Below are 24767 nucleotides of genomic sequence, written 5' to 3'. Positions count from 1 at the left end.
TCCTGTTGTATAGGAAAATAAACATCATTTTGAAAGGCATACATCTATCTTAATTTAGTTTTCTTTGTCCTTTATAATTTAGGACTACTGACTTTTCCCTCTCTTTCTTACTATCCAAAAACCTATAAATCAGTTTTATAATGACATGGGTAAACAATATAAACTGCTCCTACCTAAAATATAGTTTCAACCAATAGTAATCACAATTTGGAAACAGTTTATTGTACTACTTGGAAAATCACTGTAAAGAACACTAATTCTTTAAAGAGGCATTTTTACTGTTGTACTACTTTTTATTTGTCCGAAAAAAGAAAATCAGACACTCAAAAGTATATTTTAATGTTAGAAATGTGCATTTGATACTTTTTCTCAAGTATTTCCTTGGCATTTTAATATGAATAATTTTTGAATGGGCTCCTACTTTATTTTTATGATTACTCTGTTACAAATTATAATAGCTGCATTTTTAACGTGTTTATGTAACCTCTTTTATATAGAAACACTTGGAATGTAGCTGCTTTTAAATATTTTTTTTTTGTTTTTCCTTACAGATCTCTAAACAAGAACAGAAAAAAATGGATACATTTGATGGAAGCATGGCTGAAACCTCATCTCGGTGCAGTGGTGCTCAAGATAGTGGAATTGGCAGTGACAGTGTTAAAATCAGGATAGTACAAATAGAGCAGCACAGTGGTACCAGTCAGCATCGCATCGCCCGTCCCTCACGCCAGTCATCCATTGTAAAAAATCTCAACTTCATTCCTTTTGACATATTTATTACTGCAAGTAGAATCTCACTAATGACCTACTCCTGTGCTACCTTACCCAAATCAAAAGCACAAGAACCGAAGAATAATGAAAAAACAGGCAATTGTTCATTAAATCTCCCGGAAGTTGATTCAGATGTTGCTAAGCCCAGCGAGGCATGTATTTCCACGGTAACAGCAGAAGATCTCAGAAGCAGCAGTATATCTTTTCCTTCAGGGAAAAAAGTAGGGGCCATCTCTCTTGAAAGTCTTCATGCATCCACAAGGTCTTCTGCTAGACAAGCACTTGGCATAACTATTGTTCGACAGCCAGGACGAAGAGGAACTGGTGATTTGCAGCTAGAACCATTTTTGTACTTGATTGTCTCTCAGCCTTCTTTGCTTCTGAGTTGCCACCACAGAAAGCAGCGAGTGGAAATGACCATATTTGATGCTGTGCTTAAAGGGGTAGCCTCTGATTACAAATGTACAGGTAAGAGCCTTCAACTTCACTGGAGTGCTACTAACTACTATTGCATATTAAGTTTTATTCCCAGTTTCAAGATTGATCGAACAGAAAACAGCTGGCAAACTAGACACGACTTCTTTTCTCTGCAGAGAAATATGTAAATATGGAAAGTTCACGTCCCACAGCTGAATCATGTTTAAGTAAATGTTTGAAATGTATCAAGGTTTAGCCTTCATGTCCTTACCGTGCCTCTGAATATTTTTTTTTTTAGTAGCTCAATTAAACAGGCTCTTTCTGGGGTATGGAAATCCTTAACAATTTCCAGTGATTGGGAAGCAAAGCTTTTTTTCATATTAATGGCCTATGGGTATGCTTTCTAGGTTAATGCACCTGTTTCAGTAAAAAAAAAAAGAACCTTAGAAAATTCAGTTTATTGTTTTGGTATTCTTTTGATCTAATCATACTATAACAGGATAATAGTAAATTTGTTTGAGAAGGTTTATTATCAAATTAAGATGATGTAAAGATTTTTACATATCTACAACAAACACGTTTGTTAGTGGTGTTGGCCAGCTGGCTCTTTGTGCCCCATCTATACCTGCCTTATAACCAGAGAGCATCCTGTGTTATAATAATTATATTGAACTTCTGACGCTTGTTGCCTGTTGAGACTAGGAAAGGATCAGGGATTCAGATTATAGACATAATGGCTGTTAAGTAACAAGGGCTAATGGAAACAGGTCAAGCAAGGTAGAGACCTTTTCCCTGAGATAATGTAGAATTAGAGATTTGGCCTGAAAGACTGGAGAGGGTTGCCGAGTCATATAAAACTTGGTATTGGAAGAGAGCGGTAGCAAGCTCAGGTCTAGTTCAGGCATTTTTATTGCTATCAGGTGGTCCCATCTAGCAAATGGAAGCCAGCAGTGAGAGATTTGGAGAATTGGTCCAATCTGGAAATTGGCTGGTGCGTTCTTGGCATGAAGGGGAACCATTTTACACAGGTTCCTGGAGAGTGGATGACAGGCATGAGGATCAGGGTTCAGCCCAAGAAAGTAAGGTCATAGGGGACCCTTGGTTCTTGCTGAGGCATGGTGCAAGTCCTCTGCTTCAGAAAAGAGTAACAGGCCAGTTACTAAGGAGGAGTAACCTAGGGTTACCTCCTAGACTGCCTCCTGGCTCTGTCTCCATTGGTGTGCTGGAGCTGGTTTCATACTGGCTTGCAAGAGCCAATTGTTAAATTTTTAAGAACTTTAAAAGACAGTTGTTAAACCACTGGTAGTTTAAATCGGCCATAATGAGAGTATTTATGCCACAGATACTGGCAAATACTATCAATCAGCTTTCTTACTCTGAGAGGCAGTTGTTAAACATTTACCAGCAACCATTGCCTCCCTTCCTCAAACATGTTCTCATTTACTGAGTGCCTACAGTTCAGGAGCACTGGAGATGGGAGTGGTGCTGAGGAGTGGAGTGATACAAAGACTCATGCCTATATACCTGATACCTGTTTGGGGGTCAGCTTAAAAATGGCCAAAACTGGAAGAATTAATCTTAATTCCAAGCCCCTCCTTAAGTTCTTTCAGCTGTAGTCACTTTATAGGTGGGTGACTTTAGTGGCCTCTATGAATAGTAGAGATATTTATACTAAATTCAAAGTTATCAGGGCTCATATCAAAGACGTACGGTTAAATCAGTTCCTGGGTCAAAATAATAAAATACTTTCTGTTTTAAAAAACATCCTTGTATATAGACCAACATGGAACCCAATCATGAGGCTAACTTTCTAAGAAAGGTCAAGGAAAAGTTAAAGTCATCATAAGTTAAAAATGAATGAGTAACATTATGCCTTTCTGCAGTGTTCATACATCAGGTCCTCAAATAACGTCATTTCATTCAACATCATGTTGTTATAATGTTGATGAGATATTGTAGGAACTTAACTCTTGTTTATATCAATTACCCTATGGTCAAATTGGTTTTGTTACATGTTGTTTTGCTTAAAGTCTCAGAACCTATCAACGACCTTAAGTGAGGATTTACTGTACTGTCTCTCTTGATGCTAAAATTCATCCTTTTCCATAAGGTAACTCAAGTGGTAGCCAACCAATTGCGGTTTTAGCATATATGTGCATCTCAGTGATTGCCTCATTTCAGTATGTCAGACACGCCTGAGGTTGTTACAGCAATAATGGGTTTTCTTTCTTTTTTGAGAGGACAGAAACATTCGATTGTAAAAAAATTTTAGCGTAGTGTGGCTTGTAATTGTTTATTATTTTCTATGCAAGTCATAAACCATTATTCATATACTTGAGTTCCTTTGTATGGAAATCATATGAAACAAAAAGTAAACAAATTATTTTGTTTTACTCTTTAAAAAGGCTTATATTTAAAGGATAATTTTCAAAAAGAATCATAATTTTTTATGTAAATATGAAAGAAAATGTCAAAGATTTTATTTAACTCATTAACTAATAAGGGAACCAATAAGAATGTTACAAAGCAATTCATACACAGGAGACCTCTAAAGACCCTAGTCATCTCAGAGATTTTGATTCTCTAATTCATTAGGGTCCTAAGAATGATTAGAGCCACTTGATCTTTGACTTTATTCATTGTTAAAGCATGTTGGGAGATTCTTGAAGGTAGAAATATTTTTAACATTAAATTATGAAGATTTGGTTTCATATGATATATTTAGGAGATGGCAGTGAAGACACTGAAAGCAAATACTAAAAATCCTTTGAGTATTGTTGAAATATGGTGTAATATCCCAAGGTAACTACTTTAAATTAATCTACATGGTTTTAAAAATCACACTTACCCTCCTGTCTTGTACAGTCAACTTGATGTTACTTGAGAATGAACTTCTTATCCCTATTGTGCTTTCATTTCTACATTGAGACACTCTTTCGGAATAGTCATTCATTCATTCCATTTGAACCCTGGCTATTTATCAGACATGTTCAAAATGCTAAGGAACCAGACAGAAGACTCAATTTCTGCATTCGGTTACCTCTCTTCATTTAATAATAATTATGATTAATGATGAACGTTTAGCAATATATGGATCTTCATGATATGGAGAGCTGTGCCAGAGAAGCAATTTAGAAAGCTTAGTATCATTTGTATGCGATGGTTTCAGGAACACTACTTGAATACAGAGGAATTAAATAAGACTACTCTTCAAATTAATTTTATTAATTATTTGTAGATGGAGCTTTAGCTGCATTTCAGAATAATTTTTAGTATTCTATTTATTTGTTTTTTGGCTTTATTTTTTTGCAATATATTTTGGTGGTTGCTTCTGGGGTTCCAAAATACATGCCTAATTTAGCAATAACATTTTATTACTTCAAGGAAAATATAAAAGTCTTACAATCATATATGTTTCTTTAGCCTTTCCCATTTATAATTATCATATATGCTTCGTCTGAATATATTGAAAATCCTACCAGATAAGATTTTGATCTTTGTTTCAATAATCTTACATATTTTAAAGAGAGGAAACGAGTACATTTTATATTTCCCATATATTTACCATGTCCAGAGCGTTTCTTTCATTCCTCAAGTTCTGAGTTTTCCTCTGGTACATTTTCCTTCAGCATTAGGAACGTCCTTAGCATTTCTTTTAGAGCAGACCTGCTGGCAACCAATCTTAGTTTTCTGTTATCTAAGAGTATTGTTTTCTCGCTCTCTCATATTCCTGGGGGATATTTTTGCTGGATATAGAAATCTGAGTTGCCATATCTTTTAGCACTTTAGAGATACTGTTACACATCTCCTATCCTTTGTGGTTTCTAAAGACAAATCCATGTCAATTCCTATTATTGTTTCCATATATGTAATGTGTTGTTTTCTTCTAGCTGCCTTCAAGATCTTTTTCTTTATATTTGGTTTTCTGTAGCTTGATTATGATGTGTCTGGGCTTGATTTCTTTGAATTTATTCTATTTGAGGTTCTCTGAGCTTCTCAACTCTGTAAATATTAATATATGTTTTTCTAAATTAAATTCAGGAACTTTTGGCTATTATTTTTTAAATATTTTTCTGTACCAATCTTTCTCCTCTCCTTTTAGGACTCTAGTGTTAAACTGTTTTATATTATCCCATAGATCACTGAGACTCCTTTTTCTTTTTCTTTTTCTTTTTTTCTTTTCTTTTTTCCTCTCCATTCTTCTTATGGGATAATTTCTATCAAATTTTTCAGTTCTAAAATTTCCATTTGGTTCTTTTTTGTAGTTTCTGTTTCTTTTCTGAGAACTATATTTCCATTTAAGTGTGTTTACCTTTATCTCATGAAACATAGTTACAACACCTGCTAAAGTCTTAAATACTTGTGTCACTGCCACCACAACATAGTCACTCACATATACACATGACCCACCCTTGGAGTAAAACCAGGAGAGAAAAAATAAAAATAAAAAGCAGCTGGTCTCTCTTACACTCTTGAAACCACAGGGGCATTATTTCTTAGACCAGGTTTCTGTTGGACTTTTGGCTGTTCTTGCCATCACTGTGCAGCACAATTTAGGACTCATTCTCAAGTTAACATTATAAGAGAAAAGAGGGAAAAATAAACAAAATGGGAAACTCAACACTGTATGGGTCACATCTGCAAGTTTGACTCCCTTCCCTAATCTGCATGCATTGTTCTTACTGACTTTTCAGAGTCCTCAGGTATTTGAGGTTTTTTTGTTCGTATGTTTGTTTGTTTGTTTAAAGTTTTTAATTGTAAGCAGCATGAGACTTAGGCTTCAGTGAGGTTATTCCAATTTTGGCTGGGACCAGCAATCCTACAATTTAAAATAATAAAAATGTTTTCTAGTCCATTAGCCAAGACATGGTTTCTGAGAAACTTAATACAGGATTTCCTCCAAAAGTGATACTTTAATATCTTTACATCGAGCATAGATCAGTTAAATGTATTGTAATGAATAATTATTGCTCTTAGAGAGTTGTCAGCATCAACTTGATTCCGCCCATGTCACCATTAAGCAAAGAACATGCTCAAATACTCAAAGGGCGGTAATAGTGTTTTCCCTATGTGTTCCTTAGGGATAGCCTTTCATATGTTATAAAATCGAGTTAGAAAAAGAAATACTGTGAAACTCATTTTCCCTTATGTCAATTTGCCTTCTTAGAACATGTGACTGATATAGATAGATCAGTACACACACGTGTGTTATATATACCATTTATACACTTATATATTAAAACTAAATTTATTGCAAGATACTACCTAGAATAGATGATAAATGGAATCTATAATTATACCTATACCTACATTTATTTTAGAAACCTGAAGTGAAATAAAAATGATGATAATTGCTTATAATTTTGAAGGTGATAAAATATAATCCCCAATCTGCATAATTTAATGACCTTAAATTATGCCACCCATACATGTAAATGTATATATATAGTGCCTTGTTTTACTCTCCATAATTAAAAAAAAAACAGATTCTTTACAGTATAAACTATCAACTTGAATTTCTTTTATGATTATTCATATTAATAACCTATAAATGATTTTCTTTCTAGTCCATGTAGATAATACATATGTGAGTTAAAAGGTTTCATTTTAAAACACTAAAATAGTGTGGCAATGGGTTTTTTCATGCCCTTCTCACCTGGAGCAACCTCTAACAGAAATGAGAACTTCTACCAGCACCTTTATATGTAGCAGCTGTATTATTGGCAATTCTCATTTAAATAAAGATGTATGTAGATGTTTTTAACATAATCGTATTAGATGTGTTTATAAATATTTAAAATTTGGTATTTGTTTTGTTTAAGGTAATGGAGTCCAGATTTGAAATTGCCTCATATCTTAACTATGCAGCCCAAGGCAGACTCAAAAAGTCATTTTTCTTCTTGTTTGTTTGGGTTTTTTTGTTTGTTTTTGAAGAAATGACTGTGCCATCTGGTCGATTGTAAAGGAGTTCAACCATTCTGAGGGAATTTAACCCCCATACTTCCTCAGTCCAGTCAATCCAGTATCGTATTACTCATTAATGTGTTCTAGGAACTGACAAACCAATTTGAAAACAATTGGCTCTGCCCTCTTGCATCTTCTTTATGTTATTGTAATTTTTCAAGCATCAGCTGGACGAATACAGAAATTAAAGTTGATTCAAATTTATCATACTGTAAAGGCAGGTAATAACACATTTCTATGTAGGACAGAAATATCCACAATATGATATCGCTAGTATGAGACACTTCTTGCATATTAAAGTTTTATAAATGTTACAGATACGACTTCAGGTCCAATTAAGAGGCAAACCTGGAATAGAGTTCAATAAGAACTCAAGAGGCAGTCAGTCCTGGGTCCTAACCCCAGCTCTGCTACTTACATCTGTGTGACCTTGTGCAAATTATTTAACCTCTCTAAATCTCAATTCTGTATCTACAATATGGGGATAATACTAATAGCAACCTCCTAGGGTTGCTGTGAGAATTAAACGATGTATATGAAGGGCTTCACTAAGTGTGTAGCACAAGGCTCAGTGAATGTTAATATTATTATTGTTGCTTTTGTCATCATTGTTAATATGTTTAAAAGCTCATTTTAAAATAGTGGTTGTAGTCAGCCAAGGAAAAAAAAAGCACACCATTTCAGTGCAATTATAGCTATTGTATAGTTTGAAAATTTTCAGTTACAGTAATTTACTTCTTTACCCTTTCATGAATAGGTCTGTAGAAAATGTGCCAAAGACATTTGAGTAAACCAACAGTTGGAAAATCATAAACTGGCTTCTTACACCTCATAAATCATATCTTGATTTCATTTAGTTATTGTGACTTTAAGAGAAGGATTGAATTACATGTCTCTTTAGAATTAAAGGTTTTTCTAAAGTCTCTGGAAAGGCTTAGAATTAACCTGTGACTTTAATGTCATAATGATCACAACTTGAACATTTATCTGAAAATTTAGCTGCTGGGAACATTTCTTGCTAACCAATAATGTGAAATGAAATTATTACTTTGACAGGAATCAGCAAGTAAGTAAGTCTGTTAAATGAGAGGTACTCTAGTGCATCACTCAGGGAGAATTGTGGTGAGAAAGTTAAATAAGAAGTCACCCAGCCGGAGGAAAGGGGGAAGAGGGAGGGGCTAATGTATGAGGAAGGGTATTGGAACGAAAATCAGAAATTTTTACTTTTAGTCTTGGCTCTAATGTTCTTAGCTCTTTGGTGCAAATAATTAAATTTCTTAGTGTTTTAGTTTTCTTATCTCTAAAATGGGTATAATAGTATCTGTTCTTATAGTTTAATGGTATAATTTGAGCTCCAAATGAGATAATATTTATGAAATGCCTTGGAACTATGAAATATTAAGACTTCTGTAGTTATGAGCAGTAGAAGGGAGACCTTAACAGACCTTCTTTTTTGGACATGAGGAAAAGATTAGTATCCCAGGCCTTTTGACACCCATTTTAACTAATATTTACATAAAATGAAGGAAAAATGGGAGGAATCATGTAAAGCCACTGGATTGGCTCAGTGTTACCGAACCCAGACTTGCTCAGAGCACAGAAGAGGCTTACAGTTGGGGTTAAGCTGATCTTCCTTAGATATATATGACTTCGTGTGTTTTTTTTTTATTGGACAACACCCTGTGTTTATTTGTACTGAATTTTAATCAGATGTTGTCCTGTAAAACATCTAAAACCCACATTAGAATTGAACATAAAAACAACCAAATAGGAAAGAGATCCAGAGCACCACGGAACAGCATAGAAAATAAATTAAAAGGAATTCATTAAAATGATATTTTATATATCATCTGTTGCTTAGCATCATGAAGCAGAAAGAATGCACTTTCTTCTAGCAAGATATGGAAGACTTGATTCTAAAGTAAGAGGCAGTGGACACTGGTGATCACACATCCCAGCAGCGACTTGAATCCTTTCATCTTCTAATGGGGTCTAAGTCTAGGTTTGGGTTTCAAACAAGGAAATCTCCTCTTCCCCTTCCCGTCCCATCTTACAAAATACAGAATACAGAGCATAGAGAAAAGTGTGGAGTTAGCCAAATGCCTAGATATCAACCAGGAGATGGTGGCTCTTAACTTGTGTCCAGAACAATTTAGAATTTGGTTTCTTGGTTGATTTTGCTGTGCTGACATTGAATTATTACTGTGTTTTAAGGTTCTAAGTTGTTTCACAATTTAAGTTTCATGCGTTATAGGGGCCTCATGGACTACATTTGCTTCTGTGACTATATTTAAGAAAATAAAAAGAAAAATATAGCCATTTAAACTAAGGATCATGAGAGAAATCTAGAAAAATATGAGAAATTCAGTAAGCCTGTAGCTTTGCCTTTTACATGTCCAGTAGTAAGAAGGTGACTGTTCTGATAGCGACCTCTCATTGCAGGGAGTTATACTTCCAGCCATTGAGCATAATGAAAACCAAGGACAACCATGGCCCCTTGGGAGCTTTAACAATATCAATTTCATAGATAAAGGGAAATAGATCCAGTAAAATAGATCCTCCCAAAATTCTTTCCTTTAAATTTTATTCAAGTTCTATAAAGAAATACCTTTGTATATGCTTGGCTGGGCATAAAAGGATTAAGCTAAAGGGCCATCTAGGAACATCTTGTCAATGAAGTGAGAGAGTAGGGAGTCTCTAAGCCCTCACTTACTACCCTGATTCCTGTTTAGGTAGTTTCTCCCTCCCTGCTCTGGCTAGCTGTGAACTCTGCTTGATCTTCCTGAAAAAAAGAAAGCTGTGTGAAATTGAGATCCTGATGCACTCACCATGTTTTCTTATAAATTATTTTAAAGTGTCATTTCAGTTTCTTTGTACAAAGGTTGATATACCCAGATTCCTCTGGAAAGCAGTCTCTAACTTCTAGTTTAAAAATGGAGTCTACTTTGGCTTGCAAAATATTTACTTCCTGTATGTAGGCCATATATTTATAAGGGATGGGAAAGAAGGTAAGAATATATGCATAATTTTTATAATTATCAGAACCAAAGTGCAGGGAAGTTGTCAGGTCTATAATTTCTTCTAGCCAGTAGTATTAAATAAGGGAAATAACTGTATTGACTAGCATTTCAGACCTCAATAATTATTATTTTAAAAATTAAATATAAGTAAGTTTACTAATTTTTTAAGATCAAAATTGGGTATAATTTTCACTAATAAGCAAAGCTTTTTATTTTTTACTTTTTATATTCCTCTTATTTGTAGACTAGCGATTTAAAAAAAGATTTTTCAAAATCAAAAGACTAAAAGAACTAGGAAGAGTAGACACTTGAAAGACATACCACACACACTCCTATTTTGTTTAGATTTTCTGTTTAAGAAACCAGATAGTGACTGTTTATTGAACTCCGATCGTGACATGCCCCATATAAACCATGTTACACATATTATCTAATATAATATTCTCAACAGCCCCACAATTTAGTTTGTTATCCCCAAGTTGGAAACAAAAAGTGAAACTCAGTGATGTTAAAATTAAATTTACCCAATTAAAAGAATCAGGACTTATACCCAGATCTGTCTGCTTCCGAAGTTCATATTCTTTTCATTACCCTATATTTTATCTTGGTGAAAACTGACATAAATTCCCCTATAAAGCAAAATGTGAGAAAGCTTCATGAAAGTAAGTCTGTGTTCAGTAAGTCCTGGGTCAGTGACAGACTATTTCCTAAACCTCTTCTTTGGGATCGAATCATATCACCTGCCAGTTGTCCCTCAAGAGTTCATCAGAAATCACGTAAATCCTATCTCATAAACATGACGACCCTGTGTGCCTCAGGTCAAAGAGAACCAGTCTGCCTAAGCAGCCATAGATGCCATGTTGGGTCTATGCAGTCTGGGACAGGCCGGGACTCATTAGCTATAGCAGACTTCACGATGCTTATGACTCATAATAATGGGTCATTGAAGACTGCATAAAAGTGAATAAAATACATATAGTCTGTCATTTCTTTAAAAAACAAACAAACAGTAGATCCTTCTGGACTTTCTGGAACTGATAAAATGGAAACAAAAGTAAATCTTGAGGCTATTTACAGAGCTACATCATACAAGCATTAATTTTATGCTTCTGAGGAATTTGCAATGTTTTTGTCATATACTACTGTCAGAGAAAACTCAATGTGATATGACATCAAAGCAGAAAGTTACTGAAATTTAAATCTAAAATAGTAGTTTAATAAACACATTAATTTTAATTATGCAAGGTCAGACAATTAAGTTCGTGAACTCATCCTAGTAAAAGTGCTACATAGCTGAATATCACTATGGTCACCTTTGAAGTGCTCCCCTTGGGAAGCTATGCACTGACGCCAGTGCCTAGTCCACCCTTCAAAGCAATTTTGGAACTCTTTTTCTGGAATGGCCATCAGAGCTGTGTCGTATTACCCTTGATGTCCTGAATGTCATCAAAATGTCTTCCTTTCAATATTTCTTTTATCTTCAAGTAAAGAAAGAAGTCACTGGGGGCCAGATCAGGTGAGTAGGGAGGGTGTTCCAATACAGTTATTTGTTTATTGGCTAAAAATTCCCTCACAGACAGTGCCGTGTGAGCTGGTACATTGTCGAGATACAGGAGCCATGAATCGTTGGTGAAAAGTTCAGGTCGTCTAACTTTTTCATGCATCCTTTTCAGCACTTCCAAATAGTAAACTTAGTTAACTGTTTGTCCAGTTGGTACAAATTCATAATGAATAATCCCTCTGATATCAAAAAAGGTTAGCAACAAGTTTGCGAACTTAATTGTCAGACCTAGTATATCATCAATAATTGGAACTTAAGGCATAATGTAATTTCAAAAGTTGATAAAATTGAGCATGATTTTGTTACCCAGAATTGCAAGCAACAACAGGATCATATTAATACAGCAAGAAGCTAATACCAGAAGTAAGAGGACAAACCATTTGCTTATTGAAGAAAACATGGTTAAAATTAGTACACCAAAACCCAATTAATCAGAAGTTTATTTTTCAGGGCTCATCCCCCAAATTTCAATTAATAATTTTTTTTCCAGTAAAAAAAATTTATAAGAACTCTCCACCATGGGAAAATTTTGTTTCTTTGACATTGTTCTATATTTAAATTAGCACTCATTTTCTACAGAAATGTAAAAGATAACAGTAGCATGAGAAAATTGAATCAAGAGGTCAAAAACTTATGGACTATAGTTACTTGCATCTTCCACAAACAGAACTTTACCTGGAACTGCCCTTCCTTCACCAGTCCACTTGTGAGGTGTTCTTGAGCACAACAGTGGCCAAGAGAAAGTAGAAGGAGGCATGAATTATCAACTCCATTGTAAACCTGTGGTTGATCAAAGTAACTGTTAGGGACGAGTGTGGAAGAATAATGATGTTGGTGTAGAGTCTCACTTTAATCCTCTTACTATAGATATTTAGCTTTCAGATGAACAGATTACTATAGCATTAAGCTTTTTAAAAGTCAAATTCTTTATATGGCAAGAGAAATTAAAACTTTGGTCTGTGTGATGGAACACTTAGAAGTATCTGGTGTAAAAGTAACTGGACTTCGTATTATATATATTTAGTGCTATATCAATCTTAAAATGAGGAAATTACCACTGAAATCTGTGGGGAAATGTCTTTTTATTGGGACCTAATTCAACTTAGTTGTGAAAAAGAAATATCCTGCCACATAGTAAAACAAAGCAAAGTAATAATAAAACTTACAAAATCTATAGCATTCAGCTATTCTGTAATGAACTTGGAAAACAAATTTTTGTGTCAAGGAGAAGATTGCAAAGAAAAACTATTTTCAAAGTTTCCTTTTGAGTTAGCCATAGTGAATCGTGCTATATTTTATATAATTCAAATGTTAAGCAAAGACATTCTTAACTAAATATTTGCTTAGGGTTAAAAAATAATAATAATGAGCAGCACTACAAAGAGCATTTTTATCGGATTCAGGGGAAGACCTTCCCAGCAGTTAAGTTAAATGCAGGTTTTGTGAAGAAGAGCAAAGTCATCCACAAGCACAAAGAACACAATCTAAATCAAGTCTCTATTAAATCCAATAATATCTTGATCCAACTGGGAATGGACTTCAGACTTTCTGAATCTTCTCTTTGGTTGTTTCTTGTGACATGATATGATGAAGTATTTTCTGTGGGAGGCCAGGTCAACCCAGAGGGAAAATATTATAACTTTATCAATACCAGTATCTTATTGAAGTGAGTTCTGGCTGACTTTGAACAACATGTATGGCTGTGAGAAGTTTGTCATTTTTTCTGACCTGTTTCCCACACTTTGTTACTCTCAATAAGAGATGACTTTCTCCTGTTTCTTAGGATTAGAGATAACAGCATAAATGTGCTCATCAACAGTGGGAGGAGCTTATTTTGAGAGCTTCCTGTATTCAAATAAATAGGTGTTTGCTAAGCATAGAGACGAAAGCTAGCAATGTCTGAAGGAGCTTCCAGTCATCCCTGTTTGTCACTCCATTTATATTATATTCACAGGCTCCTTTACCCCTAGTTTATCTGGTGCTTTCCCAGCAATATTGACCTTGAGGAAAGTGTAATATGTATCCTATTTTCTAGACCTGGTGATGGAATTCAGAAGTTACACTGAAGATAGTACAGAAGTCATGAGCTTCATCATCTAGCCATTAGAGTATAAGGGACTAAATAGTGACTTGCAAACCTGAGCTATTTCTCTGGGACTCTGACATCTCTCTGCTATTACTGCTGCTTCATCTAACCGCAATGATTACAGGCATATTCAAAGTAGAGAATTTAGCCAAAACTGGGGGAGTAGCCACCAGCCCTGTCATACATACATCAGCCATGCAACCTGTGTTTTCCTGAATGTCCCTAATTTCAATTATTCTGTTCTATCAGGCCTATAAATACAGCTGTACTTTTTTAACTAGTTGTATAGTAATTAAACCAATAATATCATTAAGCCAGTAATATTTTGTTGGGAAATAGTCATTGAAATTTTGGCTTCCTTGGATACATTTCCTAGACTTTTACATTTTCCTTAATTCCTAATTCCTGTTCTGCTTCCTGCTGTTGCTACTTTATTTTCTCTCTAAGTCGTATCCCCCTGATGTAGATAGCTAGGCCTTCTAACTTCTACAAAAAGAGAGGCAACATGCATAAAACCCATTTCCCCTACTTGTGAATCACTCATTCACATTATCAGAATTTGCTGTTTCACCAGTCTATACTTTGATAAAGGGTAGGACATCACATATCCTTTGAAGTGCTTTTCTCTCTCCCTTTTGTTTTAATTTTTATAAATTCTTGATATGTAGTCCTATTTTTTCAGCTCTGGATAAATTATAGGTTCATATATCAGTATGTGTTTATAATCATCATAAAGATGATCATCCTCCGCTACTTAGAAAAGATATGTGTGTGTGTGTATGTTTGTATGTATGCAAACAGGTTTCTTACATTTGAATTTATTACAATTAGTGTCCTGTTCCGTTGTTTTATTAACTTCACAAGAAATTTTGAAACTTCTATTTCAGTACATCATATTCACTTCCTTCTTTTTATTAACAGCATAGTGTTCTTTTTTAATTTATGGTGGTGACATTGGTTAAGTTTCAAATGTACAACTCTATAATACATCATCTGTATATTGCATTGTGTTCACCACTCAAAGTTTAGTCTCCTTCCATCAACATATAGTTGACCCCCTTTACCCTCTTCAACCTCCCCTTACCCCCTTTCCCTGTTGTTTGTGTCTGAGTTTTGTTTTGTTTTGTTTGTTCGTTTGTTGCTTTCTGTTTTATATCCCACATATGAGTGAAATCATATGGTTCTCGTCCTTTTCCTTCTGACTTATTTTGCTTAGCATGTTATTCTCCAGATTCATCCATGTTGTCGAAAATGGCATTATTTTGTCTTTTCTCATGGCTGAGTACTGCTCCTTATATATGTACCACCTTTATATATATGTACCATCTTTATCCAGTCATCCATGGAAGGACACTTATGTTGTTTGCATGTCTTAGCTACAGTGAATAATGCCGGAGTAGTATTCTATGTATAGTATTAATAGTATAATCATAATTTATTTTACCATTTCTCTGTCTAGTTGTATTTTTCCCATATTTTTAATATATTAAATGATGGCACAGTCAACTTATTTGGATATTTATCTATGTGTCTATAAGTATTTCTTTAAGATAGAGTCATACAGATGGCCTTTCTGATTACAAGGGCATGGATGTTGGAATTTTGGTAGATACTCATTTTCAGCCCTCTCCCCCCACCCATGCAACAATACTGTATTTACACTCTTACCCACCATACACAGGAGGATTCATTTATCCTCCTTCTCCCCCATCCAAGATCTTATCAATAGTTTTCATATATGCTAATCTGATAAATGAAATATTGTATATCTTGTTTGAATTTGTATATATGCTTGATTAATAGTGAGGCTGAGCAGATTTTTTGAATTTTTCATAAAACAGTGCTCTCCAGAAGGATTAAACAGCTAAAAGTGAAAAATAAATAAATAAGTAATCCTAAAAATGCTTCAAGAAACTACAGGAAAATATATAATCACTAGGGATAAATTCATAAAACAAAAGTTAATAGATTTTTTACCACATCTATAAGAAAAAGTATGCATGCAAAAGCAACAGGATATAATTAAATGACAACTAACATACCAAGAGGAAACATTTGCTATACATGGCAAACAAAATATTAACACCCATAATGTATAAGGAGTTCTTACAGAGTAGTAAGAAAAAGGACCCAATAGAAAAATGAATAAATATGTATTTTGTAGAAGAGGAATTTTAAATGTCCAATAAATGAAAAGATGCTTAACCTACTTTGTTTTTTACTATTAACAATACAAAATGGCTGTCTTATGTCAGTATAGCTATTCTTATTCTTTAAACAATTGTATGGATTACCACTGTTTATTTAAACATTAATCTGTTGATGAATAGCTAGGTTGTTTTCTACTTTTTGCTATGATAAACAATTCTACAGTGAGTGTGTGTGTGTGTGTGAGAGAGAGAGAGAGAGAGAGAGAGAGAGAGAAAGAGAGAGAGAAAGAGAGGATAAAGGATTCATTTGTCTTGGCCTAGCTAATAGGTGAAAAACGCTACTTATTTTAAAAGATGTTTTCATTGATTATTGCTAAAATTGAATATCTCTTAATGTTTATATTTTTAAATGTTTATATGCTGTTTGTTTTTCTTCATTTATTGCTTCTTATTCATTTTCTTCATTAGTGATTGCTTGTCTATCCACTACCCATGTCTCTATTAGTATCAATATTGATTATATGAACTCTGTGTATTAATGATATCCCTTTCCTGTCATACAGGTTTGGATATGTGATTCCTATAACTTATTTTACTTATCAACGCAAGTTTTACTTGCCAGTTTTTTACAAATCATCAATATTTCTACATCAATTGAATTCATCTCTGGCCATTATTTAGTTACATCACTTATGTGTGTTTTCTCTATTATATCATTATTCTCTCTCTAAATTGTATTTTCCTCACAATAAAGAATTACGTTTCCTCATATAGGTCTGGTACAGTACCACTTACTTTATAATAATAGCTTCTTGATGGTGGCTACCTAGGTGAGGCCCTAGAAATAGACATGCAGGTCTTAGCAGGCTATGTAGCTCCTACAAACTGATTATGGATCCTGCCAGCAGCAAACCTTTGCCATCCTTTCACCAGACTTGACCATTATATTTAAAAGAGAGACTAGTATAGTGTTACTATGTAATGGATCTACTATGCATATTCTCACTGCTTTAAATTCACTGATCATATAAAAAAGAGAAGAATGCACTAGTTTAGTGTTTGATCTTTACCACATAGATCTAACGTCACGATCAATTGCTTTCAGTGTTTTCTTTGAAATCACATAAAGGTTCATATGTGCCAAATTTCATAAGGATCACATGATAAGGTCAGGAAATACAAATTCCAAGGCAGAATTTATATGCCCAGTTCACATATGACAGTAATACTATATAACCATATGTTGAATATAATACACTGTATGTAAATGCTATTCTTGAAAGCAATCCAATCAATAAAACCTAAAATAAATAACACTTTAATAACACATTTCAAATCAACTGAAAATGGAATAGATGGACTCTATGGCAAGAACATCCCTATAAAATTGACATTCAGAGGCCATTAAAACACAGAGTAAAGCAATCTTGAAACTAAAGAAAAGCTGTGAATATTTAGAAGTTTTTAAAAAGCGTACTACATTGTATGCCAAGATACAGCAGTCGTTTTTATTTAAAGAGCTATTTCAATAAAAACTGTGGCTTGCTAAGCATTAAAAAGAAAATTCTGTTTGCCATCACCCATAGCTAAAAAATGCTTTTTAAAAATACATACAATATTAACCAGAAAAAAGTAAAAAAAGAAAAAAAATACATAGTATTTAATATAAAAAGTTAAACCAGAAAAATGTCAAGTTTTAGTTATAATTGGGACTATTAAAAGATTGACCAATTTTTATCATTAAAGGTTATGGGAAAGCTACTGAAGTTAACTTCAAAAGCCTAGCAGTAAAAAGTGATTGTAATGTCAGTAAAACTCTGAAACAGATCAAATAACCCCTAAGTAGTACTAATCCACTGCTTCTTTGAACATGTATATGCCTTTTTTTTTTTTTAACTGAAAAGGTTGCACTGTTTTCTTTAATTTGTTTCCAACATCCGGTTTAAAAAAAAAAGAAATCCAACTATTCAACTGTTAACAGTCAGCAGCTCAGAGTACATAAACTTTACCTCACTCAAAGGTGATGAGTTAAGATTTGAAATGTCTTTTCCTTTTTGGACTGGTTCTAGAAAATACAGTTTCATCATTCTACCTTGTATAGAGAGAGCTTCTCTTTCTCCAAACTAGTACTTGTGTGTTGTATGTATACAAACAAATGAATCAATGAAGGTTACATACTATAATTAACCAGTTTTTCCTCTTGTTTATCAGCTGAAACTCTTACACCAAAATGAGATGTTTGTGATCTAACTGATATTTTTAATTTCAATTTTATCACTTTAGATCCTGGAAAGACTCTGCCAGAAGCCCTTGATTACTGCACAGTTTGGCTACAGACAGTGCCTGGAGAACTAGACAGCAAAAGTGGTATTCCACCTTCCCTTGTGATGCTACAAATTAAAGATTTTCTTAATGGACCAGGTAAGAAATTCATAATTCAGATATGTGTACTTTTTTTTATGAGAGTATATTAACATGTACAGAGAGTCTGTTAGTAATCTTGATGTTCATGGCCAAAAATGAGTAGTTCAGTTATTTTCCAGAAGTGTACTCTTCTCAGGCTGCCTGTTGTGGAGATCAACAGGCAAATATTAAAATACATTAAAACTTACCTTTAGTCAGACAAAAAGTAGTTAACAATTCAAGAATAGTTGATTGCAAGCCAAAGTCCTAAGATTTTATTTCTATCTTTTCTACTAATTAACTGTGTGACAGACTGTTGATCTAATCTCCTATGCTTTCATTTCCTTACCTGTAAATGAACAGAATAAAATGGAGGGTGGATAGATGGGTGGGAGGATGAGATACATCATATACATACATAAGATAGGGTACACAGATAGATTTGGTTAGATACATAAATTCATTTATTTCAAATGCTTAGTAAAGTGATTGAAACATATTTTTGCTCAGTTTTAAATAGACACAGATATCACAATTTATTTAATATTTATTATGTCCCAAGTACTACATGTTTTACATACTCGTATAAACCCAAGGCGTAGGTGCTGTAATTATCCCTATTTTATGAATAAGGAGGCTAAGACATAGAAAAGTAGCATAAATTGCGCAAGGTCATAGTGGCAGAAAAGCCATCCAAACCCAGGCCTTTGTGACTCCACAGACCTAGAACACTCTGTACTGCACTAATTTTAACGTAGCTAAAGTGTTTCCTCTCTTCTCCTTATCCTCCTCCTTCTCTTTCTTTTTTCTGCTCTATTTCTTCTTTCATCGCTTGTTCCTCCTCCTCTTTTATTATTCTCCCCTCACCTCAGTGAGGTCTTAGCTACTTATTTATTTAACAGAAAGTACTATTATACCTTTCAGTTTTGCTTTTGTTATTTTATACTTATAGTGCTTCAGGACATACTGTGTTTCCCTGAAAATAAGACCTAGCCAGACCATTAGCTCTAATGTGTCTTTTGGAGCAAAAATTAATATAAGACCCGGTCTTACATTATATTATGTTAGATAAGACCCGGTCTTATATTATAGTAAAATAAGACCGTGTCTTATATTAATTTTTGCTCCAAAACATGCATTAGAGCTGATGATCCCGCTAGGTCTTATTTTCGGGGAAACACGGTATTAGTCATCAAAAGATTAGTTTATTCATTAAGTATTTAAAACTGTGATGCTGTACTATCTTAAGATCTCTAGCAATATTCTGAAAGGCATGAATTTTGATGAGTGAAAAATACCTCTATATGCTCCTGGTTATGTTGTATGCTGTGTAGCATGCCAGTGCACTTAATGATTCATAACTATAGATAGAGAAGGCAGCCCGTCATCATGTCTGGAATAAACAGAGCCCAAAATCAGCTACACTAGCCCGTTCAGTGGGGCCTTCTTAAGCATGTTTCTCCAGTGCTGGGATTGAAAAGTATAGAAGTATGAAGAACTATTTCTAATCATTATAAGTATCTAGACATGGTTTTAAATTTACTCCAAGGAAAGCCAGAAGCTGATGATGAAGGCTAAGGGAGTCATTAAAGTTGGAAGAAGCCTTTGGGGTGAGGTAATGGATGGATTGAGAGGAGTGTGAGTCCTAGAACTTGGTTAGTGAGTGTGAAGTACCATATTTCATTGAAATCAAGCCATCACCAATTGTAGGAAAAAATATGTACCACTAGGGAAAAAGAGAAAAATATATGCTCTTTAAACTATGATACAGTTCTTATTATGTCAGTGGCAGGACATTTCCTGACTTCAGGATTGTTCATATGTAAAAAACTGAACATGTTAGAATGGATGAAATAGGGTAAGATCATATGGTTAGTTAATGGAGATCTGACAGGGATACTTGGGTTTATCCTTTATTTCTCTTTTTTAGTGTCAGATTTCTTTTGTTTTTAGGCACAGTCTTCCACTCACTTTAGCTAGAAATTTATCTTCTAGTTTACATTTGATTGATTTGTTTGTGAAAGGTATGGGACCTGCAAATCAGTGGTAAATTGTTTTCCATATTTTCATGGCAGTCACATAACTTGAATTTTAAGAGAAGTGTCAATGAGTGAGTCATAATTCTAGAATTTAATATGACTATGTAGTAGAAATGTGATTTTAAAAATTGTTGTACTTTGTGTTTCTTATACTTTTTAAAATTGCATATATGTCATTTCTAATCTTACGTTCATTCAGTAATAGTGATAATCTAGCTGGAGAGTCAAACTTTTAAGTAAATGAATTGAAATAGTTATTTTACAGCAGCACTTCTCAAACTTAAGTGTACATTTGAAGCATCTCTGGGGAGCGTGGTAAAATGCAAATGTGATTTAATAGTTCTAGAATGTATGGATGAAATTCTACATTTCTAACAGGCTCCAAGGAGAAGTGGATGCTACTGTTCTTGATTGTTCTGGAAACTGCACTTTTTTTACCAAGGTTTATATGACTCATATGTGAAAGAAAAATTGTGTGTGGGGGGAGGGGTATGTGTGTGTCTACCAGAGGGTGTCAAAAAAATGTATACAAGTGGACACTTTAGTGAACATTGCTTAAGCAGTAATTCGCTGTCATGCAGGGACTCTGGTCCCGCTCCCCACATAAAAACGCAGGACATGGTGAGGCCAAAAAGGAACACGCATGGAACCATAGATAGGGGAGTCACACCACTATGTTCTCGCTGGCAGCTGGGTTGGAGACACAGGGAGCAAACATCCTCCAGTACCCCAACAAGGGGTCCTCCTGTACCCCAGTCTCGCTGGCTGCCAGGCGAGACATAGGAAGTAGGAGCCGCATGATGCGCAATCCTCCTTCTGCTTCTCTGCCTGCCAACCAGCTAACCGACCGACCAGCACAGCCACGGCAGTTTTATCATTGGCTAATTGGCTAACTGGTTACAGCTGACAGCCAACCACCACACCAGCCAGCACCTTTCCACGTGAGGCCACGAGCCTGGAAACTGCTCTCTGGGACTCTGTCCCCACATTCGCCATAATGAGAAGTGCCTGGACGTTGATGGTAACTACTTTGAGCACCTCTTATAATTGCAGAAGTCAAACGTGACTTGTATTCATCTTGTGTTATCGGTGTATATTGAGTATTACAATTTTAATAGTTTTTTTTTTTTACTTTCTTAAAATATGTATACATTTTTTGGCACCGTGTGTGTGCTTGTGTGTGTGTGTGTGTGTGTGTGTGTGTGTATGTGTATGCCACCAGTTATAGGTATTGAAGACCAAACTGCAGATGTTTGGGGGACACAAAAAGGGGAAATGATACAAAGAATGATAAGTGTTTTTTTAATGGTATTTTTATTATGAAAAATCAAAAACAGTGTCCAGTGAATGGTTTAAGTTCTTCAGCATCTAAGAGTCCAGTTCTTCTAAGTCTCTTTTAACCAAGAGTACTTTTCTTTCATAAATTATTTGAGGGAAGATTAGTTTGAATGATGTATCAGCTGTACGGGATACCACTGAAACACTAACCTAACATACTTGAACTGCTCCAAAATTTACTGTTGTAGACAAGAATGTCCTTACTGTAAATAATTTGTCATTTTGTAAGTAGGTGTTATTCCATAGAATAATTATATTCCCTCACTACACAGCCAATTGCCACTCTATACTGATTTAGAGAGCAATAGGAATAATAGCACAGAATCACAGCATTTCTTGCTTTAATTGTATTATTTAAATGTATTATTTTATAGCTTGTTGACAACTCAAGAAAATTACGGTTTTCTTTTTTTTTTTACATATTTTAGGTGATAGTATGCTAAATGGAATACTATTTATGCTGAGATAGGGGAATAAACGTCAGCTTAATAATATTCCCAATACCATTCCCTTTTCTTGAAAAATTAAAAAGGCTGTTTTTTAGTATTGCAAATAATGCTTCTAATTTTTATACAGTATTATCATTAAGAATCATTTGCTACCATTTGTTTTTTATCTATGTGCACATCTTATTTAAGTATCATTCCCAAAGAATGTTTTATGCTACATCTCTAAAATAGTATATTTTCATTTATTCTTTTCTTGCTCTTCAGTTGACGTTGTGGTAGCAATAAAAGTTATGGCCCTGAAGAATAGAGGAAATACTGTTTATAACTGCCTAACATTAAATTTTCTTCATAAAGGTACAGTCTTAACAGCTTTTGAATTAAGTCTTTCAAATTTATTTTTCAGGGATTTCAGGAATCTCTTTAGTGATAAAAATGCTGCTCTTTAGCACTTGTTTTTGGAAAAATAATTCAAAGTTCTTGAGCATTCCCTTTTCTCATCTGTTCACCAAATAGCACCTTAGAGCAAATGGTAGATCCCAACTTATACCTCGAAAACCCCTTCAGAGCTCTCAACCCCCACATCCTTTCTTCAGAGGCAACAATTGTACCCATTAGCAAGGTCAGTGGCTTGGAGAAACCTGGAAAACAGCAGCTACCAGAAACCCACTAGAATAATATCTCCAGCAGGTGATAGATTAGTTGGAACAAATTGGAACCATTGCAGTTCAGCAATCCTGGTTTCTTTCAAGCTGTTTTTAAAATGTCGTCATTTTAATACACAATCTCAGCTCCGCAGAACAGTCCACAGCAGGTTAATTTGAATCATATGATGTGTCACTGCCCTCAGCTGACATGAGCTCTATTCCATGTGTGAAGCCATAATAAATCCATTCCCAACCGAGGAAAATTCCCCGTGAGAAGGTGAACTAATCCAGGCCTCACACTGGCAAGCTAGCTCCTCCATAATTGAAAGCAGGGCCACCTGTTCCCTGCATAGTTAGCCTATAGAGAAAAAATTAGCATTAGATCAGATATTTCTTATATTGAAAAATCATTCATACTTCTTGCAAATGCAAGTTCAGCTGTGAACTGCTTGGTATGACATCATACAGAAATGTAGGAATGTGCCCACTTGATCTCAGTTTAAAAGTTTTGTTAACCATAGGACTTCTCAACTTTGAAATGAGAATTTTCTTTCCTTTTTTTTTTTTTAATTTAATGAGAGCTGACATGTGAGAAGAACTGGGAAGGGTGCAGATTTTTCTAATTACCTCAGGGTCATTTGCAGAAACATTTGAGCTCCCTCATATTTTTTTCATTGTTCCTTTGCAGACATATTTTTGAACACTGTCTCTGTAGCCATAAAATGACATTTAAATGACAACAAAGAAAAAAACATGCCAAAATGGGGAAACATCCCCACATCATTTATGTAATATTATAATTAGCATACCACAATTCTTCATATAATTTAGGTAACATGTTTATAGCAAACACAGTTATGGCTGCAGTTTCACATTTCTTTTTAGTATACCTGGTGTCTCTAGTTGAAACACATAGCCATTCATTTTTTTTCTTCCTCTTAATGAAATCACTTCTTTAGTCACTCCTTGTTTAACCTATTCATTAATTTATGCATTTTTCAGTTTTTCTGCTTTCATTCTAGCTTTCAATGATTTCATCTCTGGTTTCATTTGATTTTTGTTTTAAAATTTTATTTGACTTTTAATAGACTATAATAATTCCTGTTTTGAATACTGTTTTTTTCATATATTTCATGGATTAATTTACTATGTTATAAATTGCAGTGACTTTAATTTTTACTTTTAAAGAATCCAAAAAATCCTAGAATACTTTGTTTCCACGAACATCTTTGATTTGAATAAAAATGTATACTTAAATAATGTCAAATATTACTTTAAAAAACTTCTCAGATACAATAACACACCATTCAATTAGGTTTAATTATATGAATATAAAGGAGAAATTTTACATTGTTACACCCAAATACGTGTATTTTTTTTTTTTTTTAAACAGGACTTTATTGGGGAACAGTGTGTGCTTCCAGGATTTTTTTCCAAGTCAAGTTGTTGACTGTTTTCCAAGTCAAGTTGTTGTCCTTTCAATCTTAGTTGTGGAGAGTGCCGTTCAGCTTCAAGTTGTTCTTTCAGTCTTAGTTGTGGAGGGCGCAGCTCAGCCCCAGGTCCAGTTGCCGTTTTCTAGTTGCAGGGGGCGCAGCCCACCATCCCTTGTGGGAGTCGAGGAATGAAACTGGCAACCTTGTGGTTGAGAGGACACACTCCAACTGAGCCAACTGTCTTTTATGCTCAAGGTGCCATGTTCAATCTTAGTTGCAGGGGGCAGAGCGCACCATCCCTTGCGGGAGTCAAGGAATTGAACTGGGAACCTTGTGGTTGAGAGCCCACTGGCCCATGTGGGAATTGAACCGGCAGCCTTTGGAGTTAGGAGCATGGAGCTCTAACCGCCTGAGCCACCGGGCTGGCCCAAATATGTGTATTTTTGAAACATTTTTCCTTTTTGGTGAACTCTGCTTTTATGATCTTTTATT

At 34.6% G+C, this 24767-nt stretch overlaps 1 protein-coding gene across 8 annotated transcripts in view; it reads left to right on the top strand.

Moving 5' to 3' along the window:
* VPS13B (vacuolar protein sorting 13 homolog B) overlaps window positions 1-24767 on the top strand; it is a 737914-nt gene that overhangs the window by 516189 nt on the left and 196958 nt on the right. For all 8 annotated transcript variants that reach the window (XM_074316465.1, XM_019757646.2, XM_019757649.2 and 5 more), the window contains exons 34-35: window positions 552-1239; window positions 18253-18390. In XM_074316465.1, the coding sequence (XP_074172566.1) occupies window positions 552-1239; window positions 18253-18390 (826 nt within the window). The remainder of the gene's footprint in view (window positions 1-551; window positions 1240-18252; window positions 18391-24767) is intronic.

This window comes from Rhinolophus sinicus, linkage group LG12, assembly GCF_036562045.2.
Source record: "Rhinolophus sinicus isolate RSC01 linkage group LG12, ASM3656204v1, whole genome shotgun sequence".
NCBI lineage: Eukaryota > Metazoa > Chordata > Mammalia > Chiroptera > Rhinolophidae > Rhinolophus > Rhinolophus sinicus.
The sequence above is the reverse complement of the archived record's forward strand: the minus strand, read 5'-3'. Positions and strand labels throughout refer to the sequence as shown.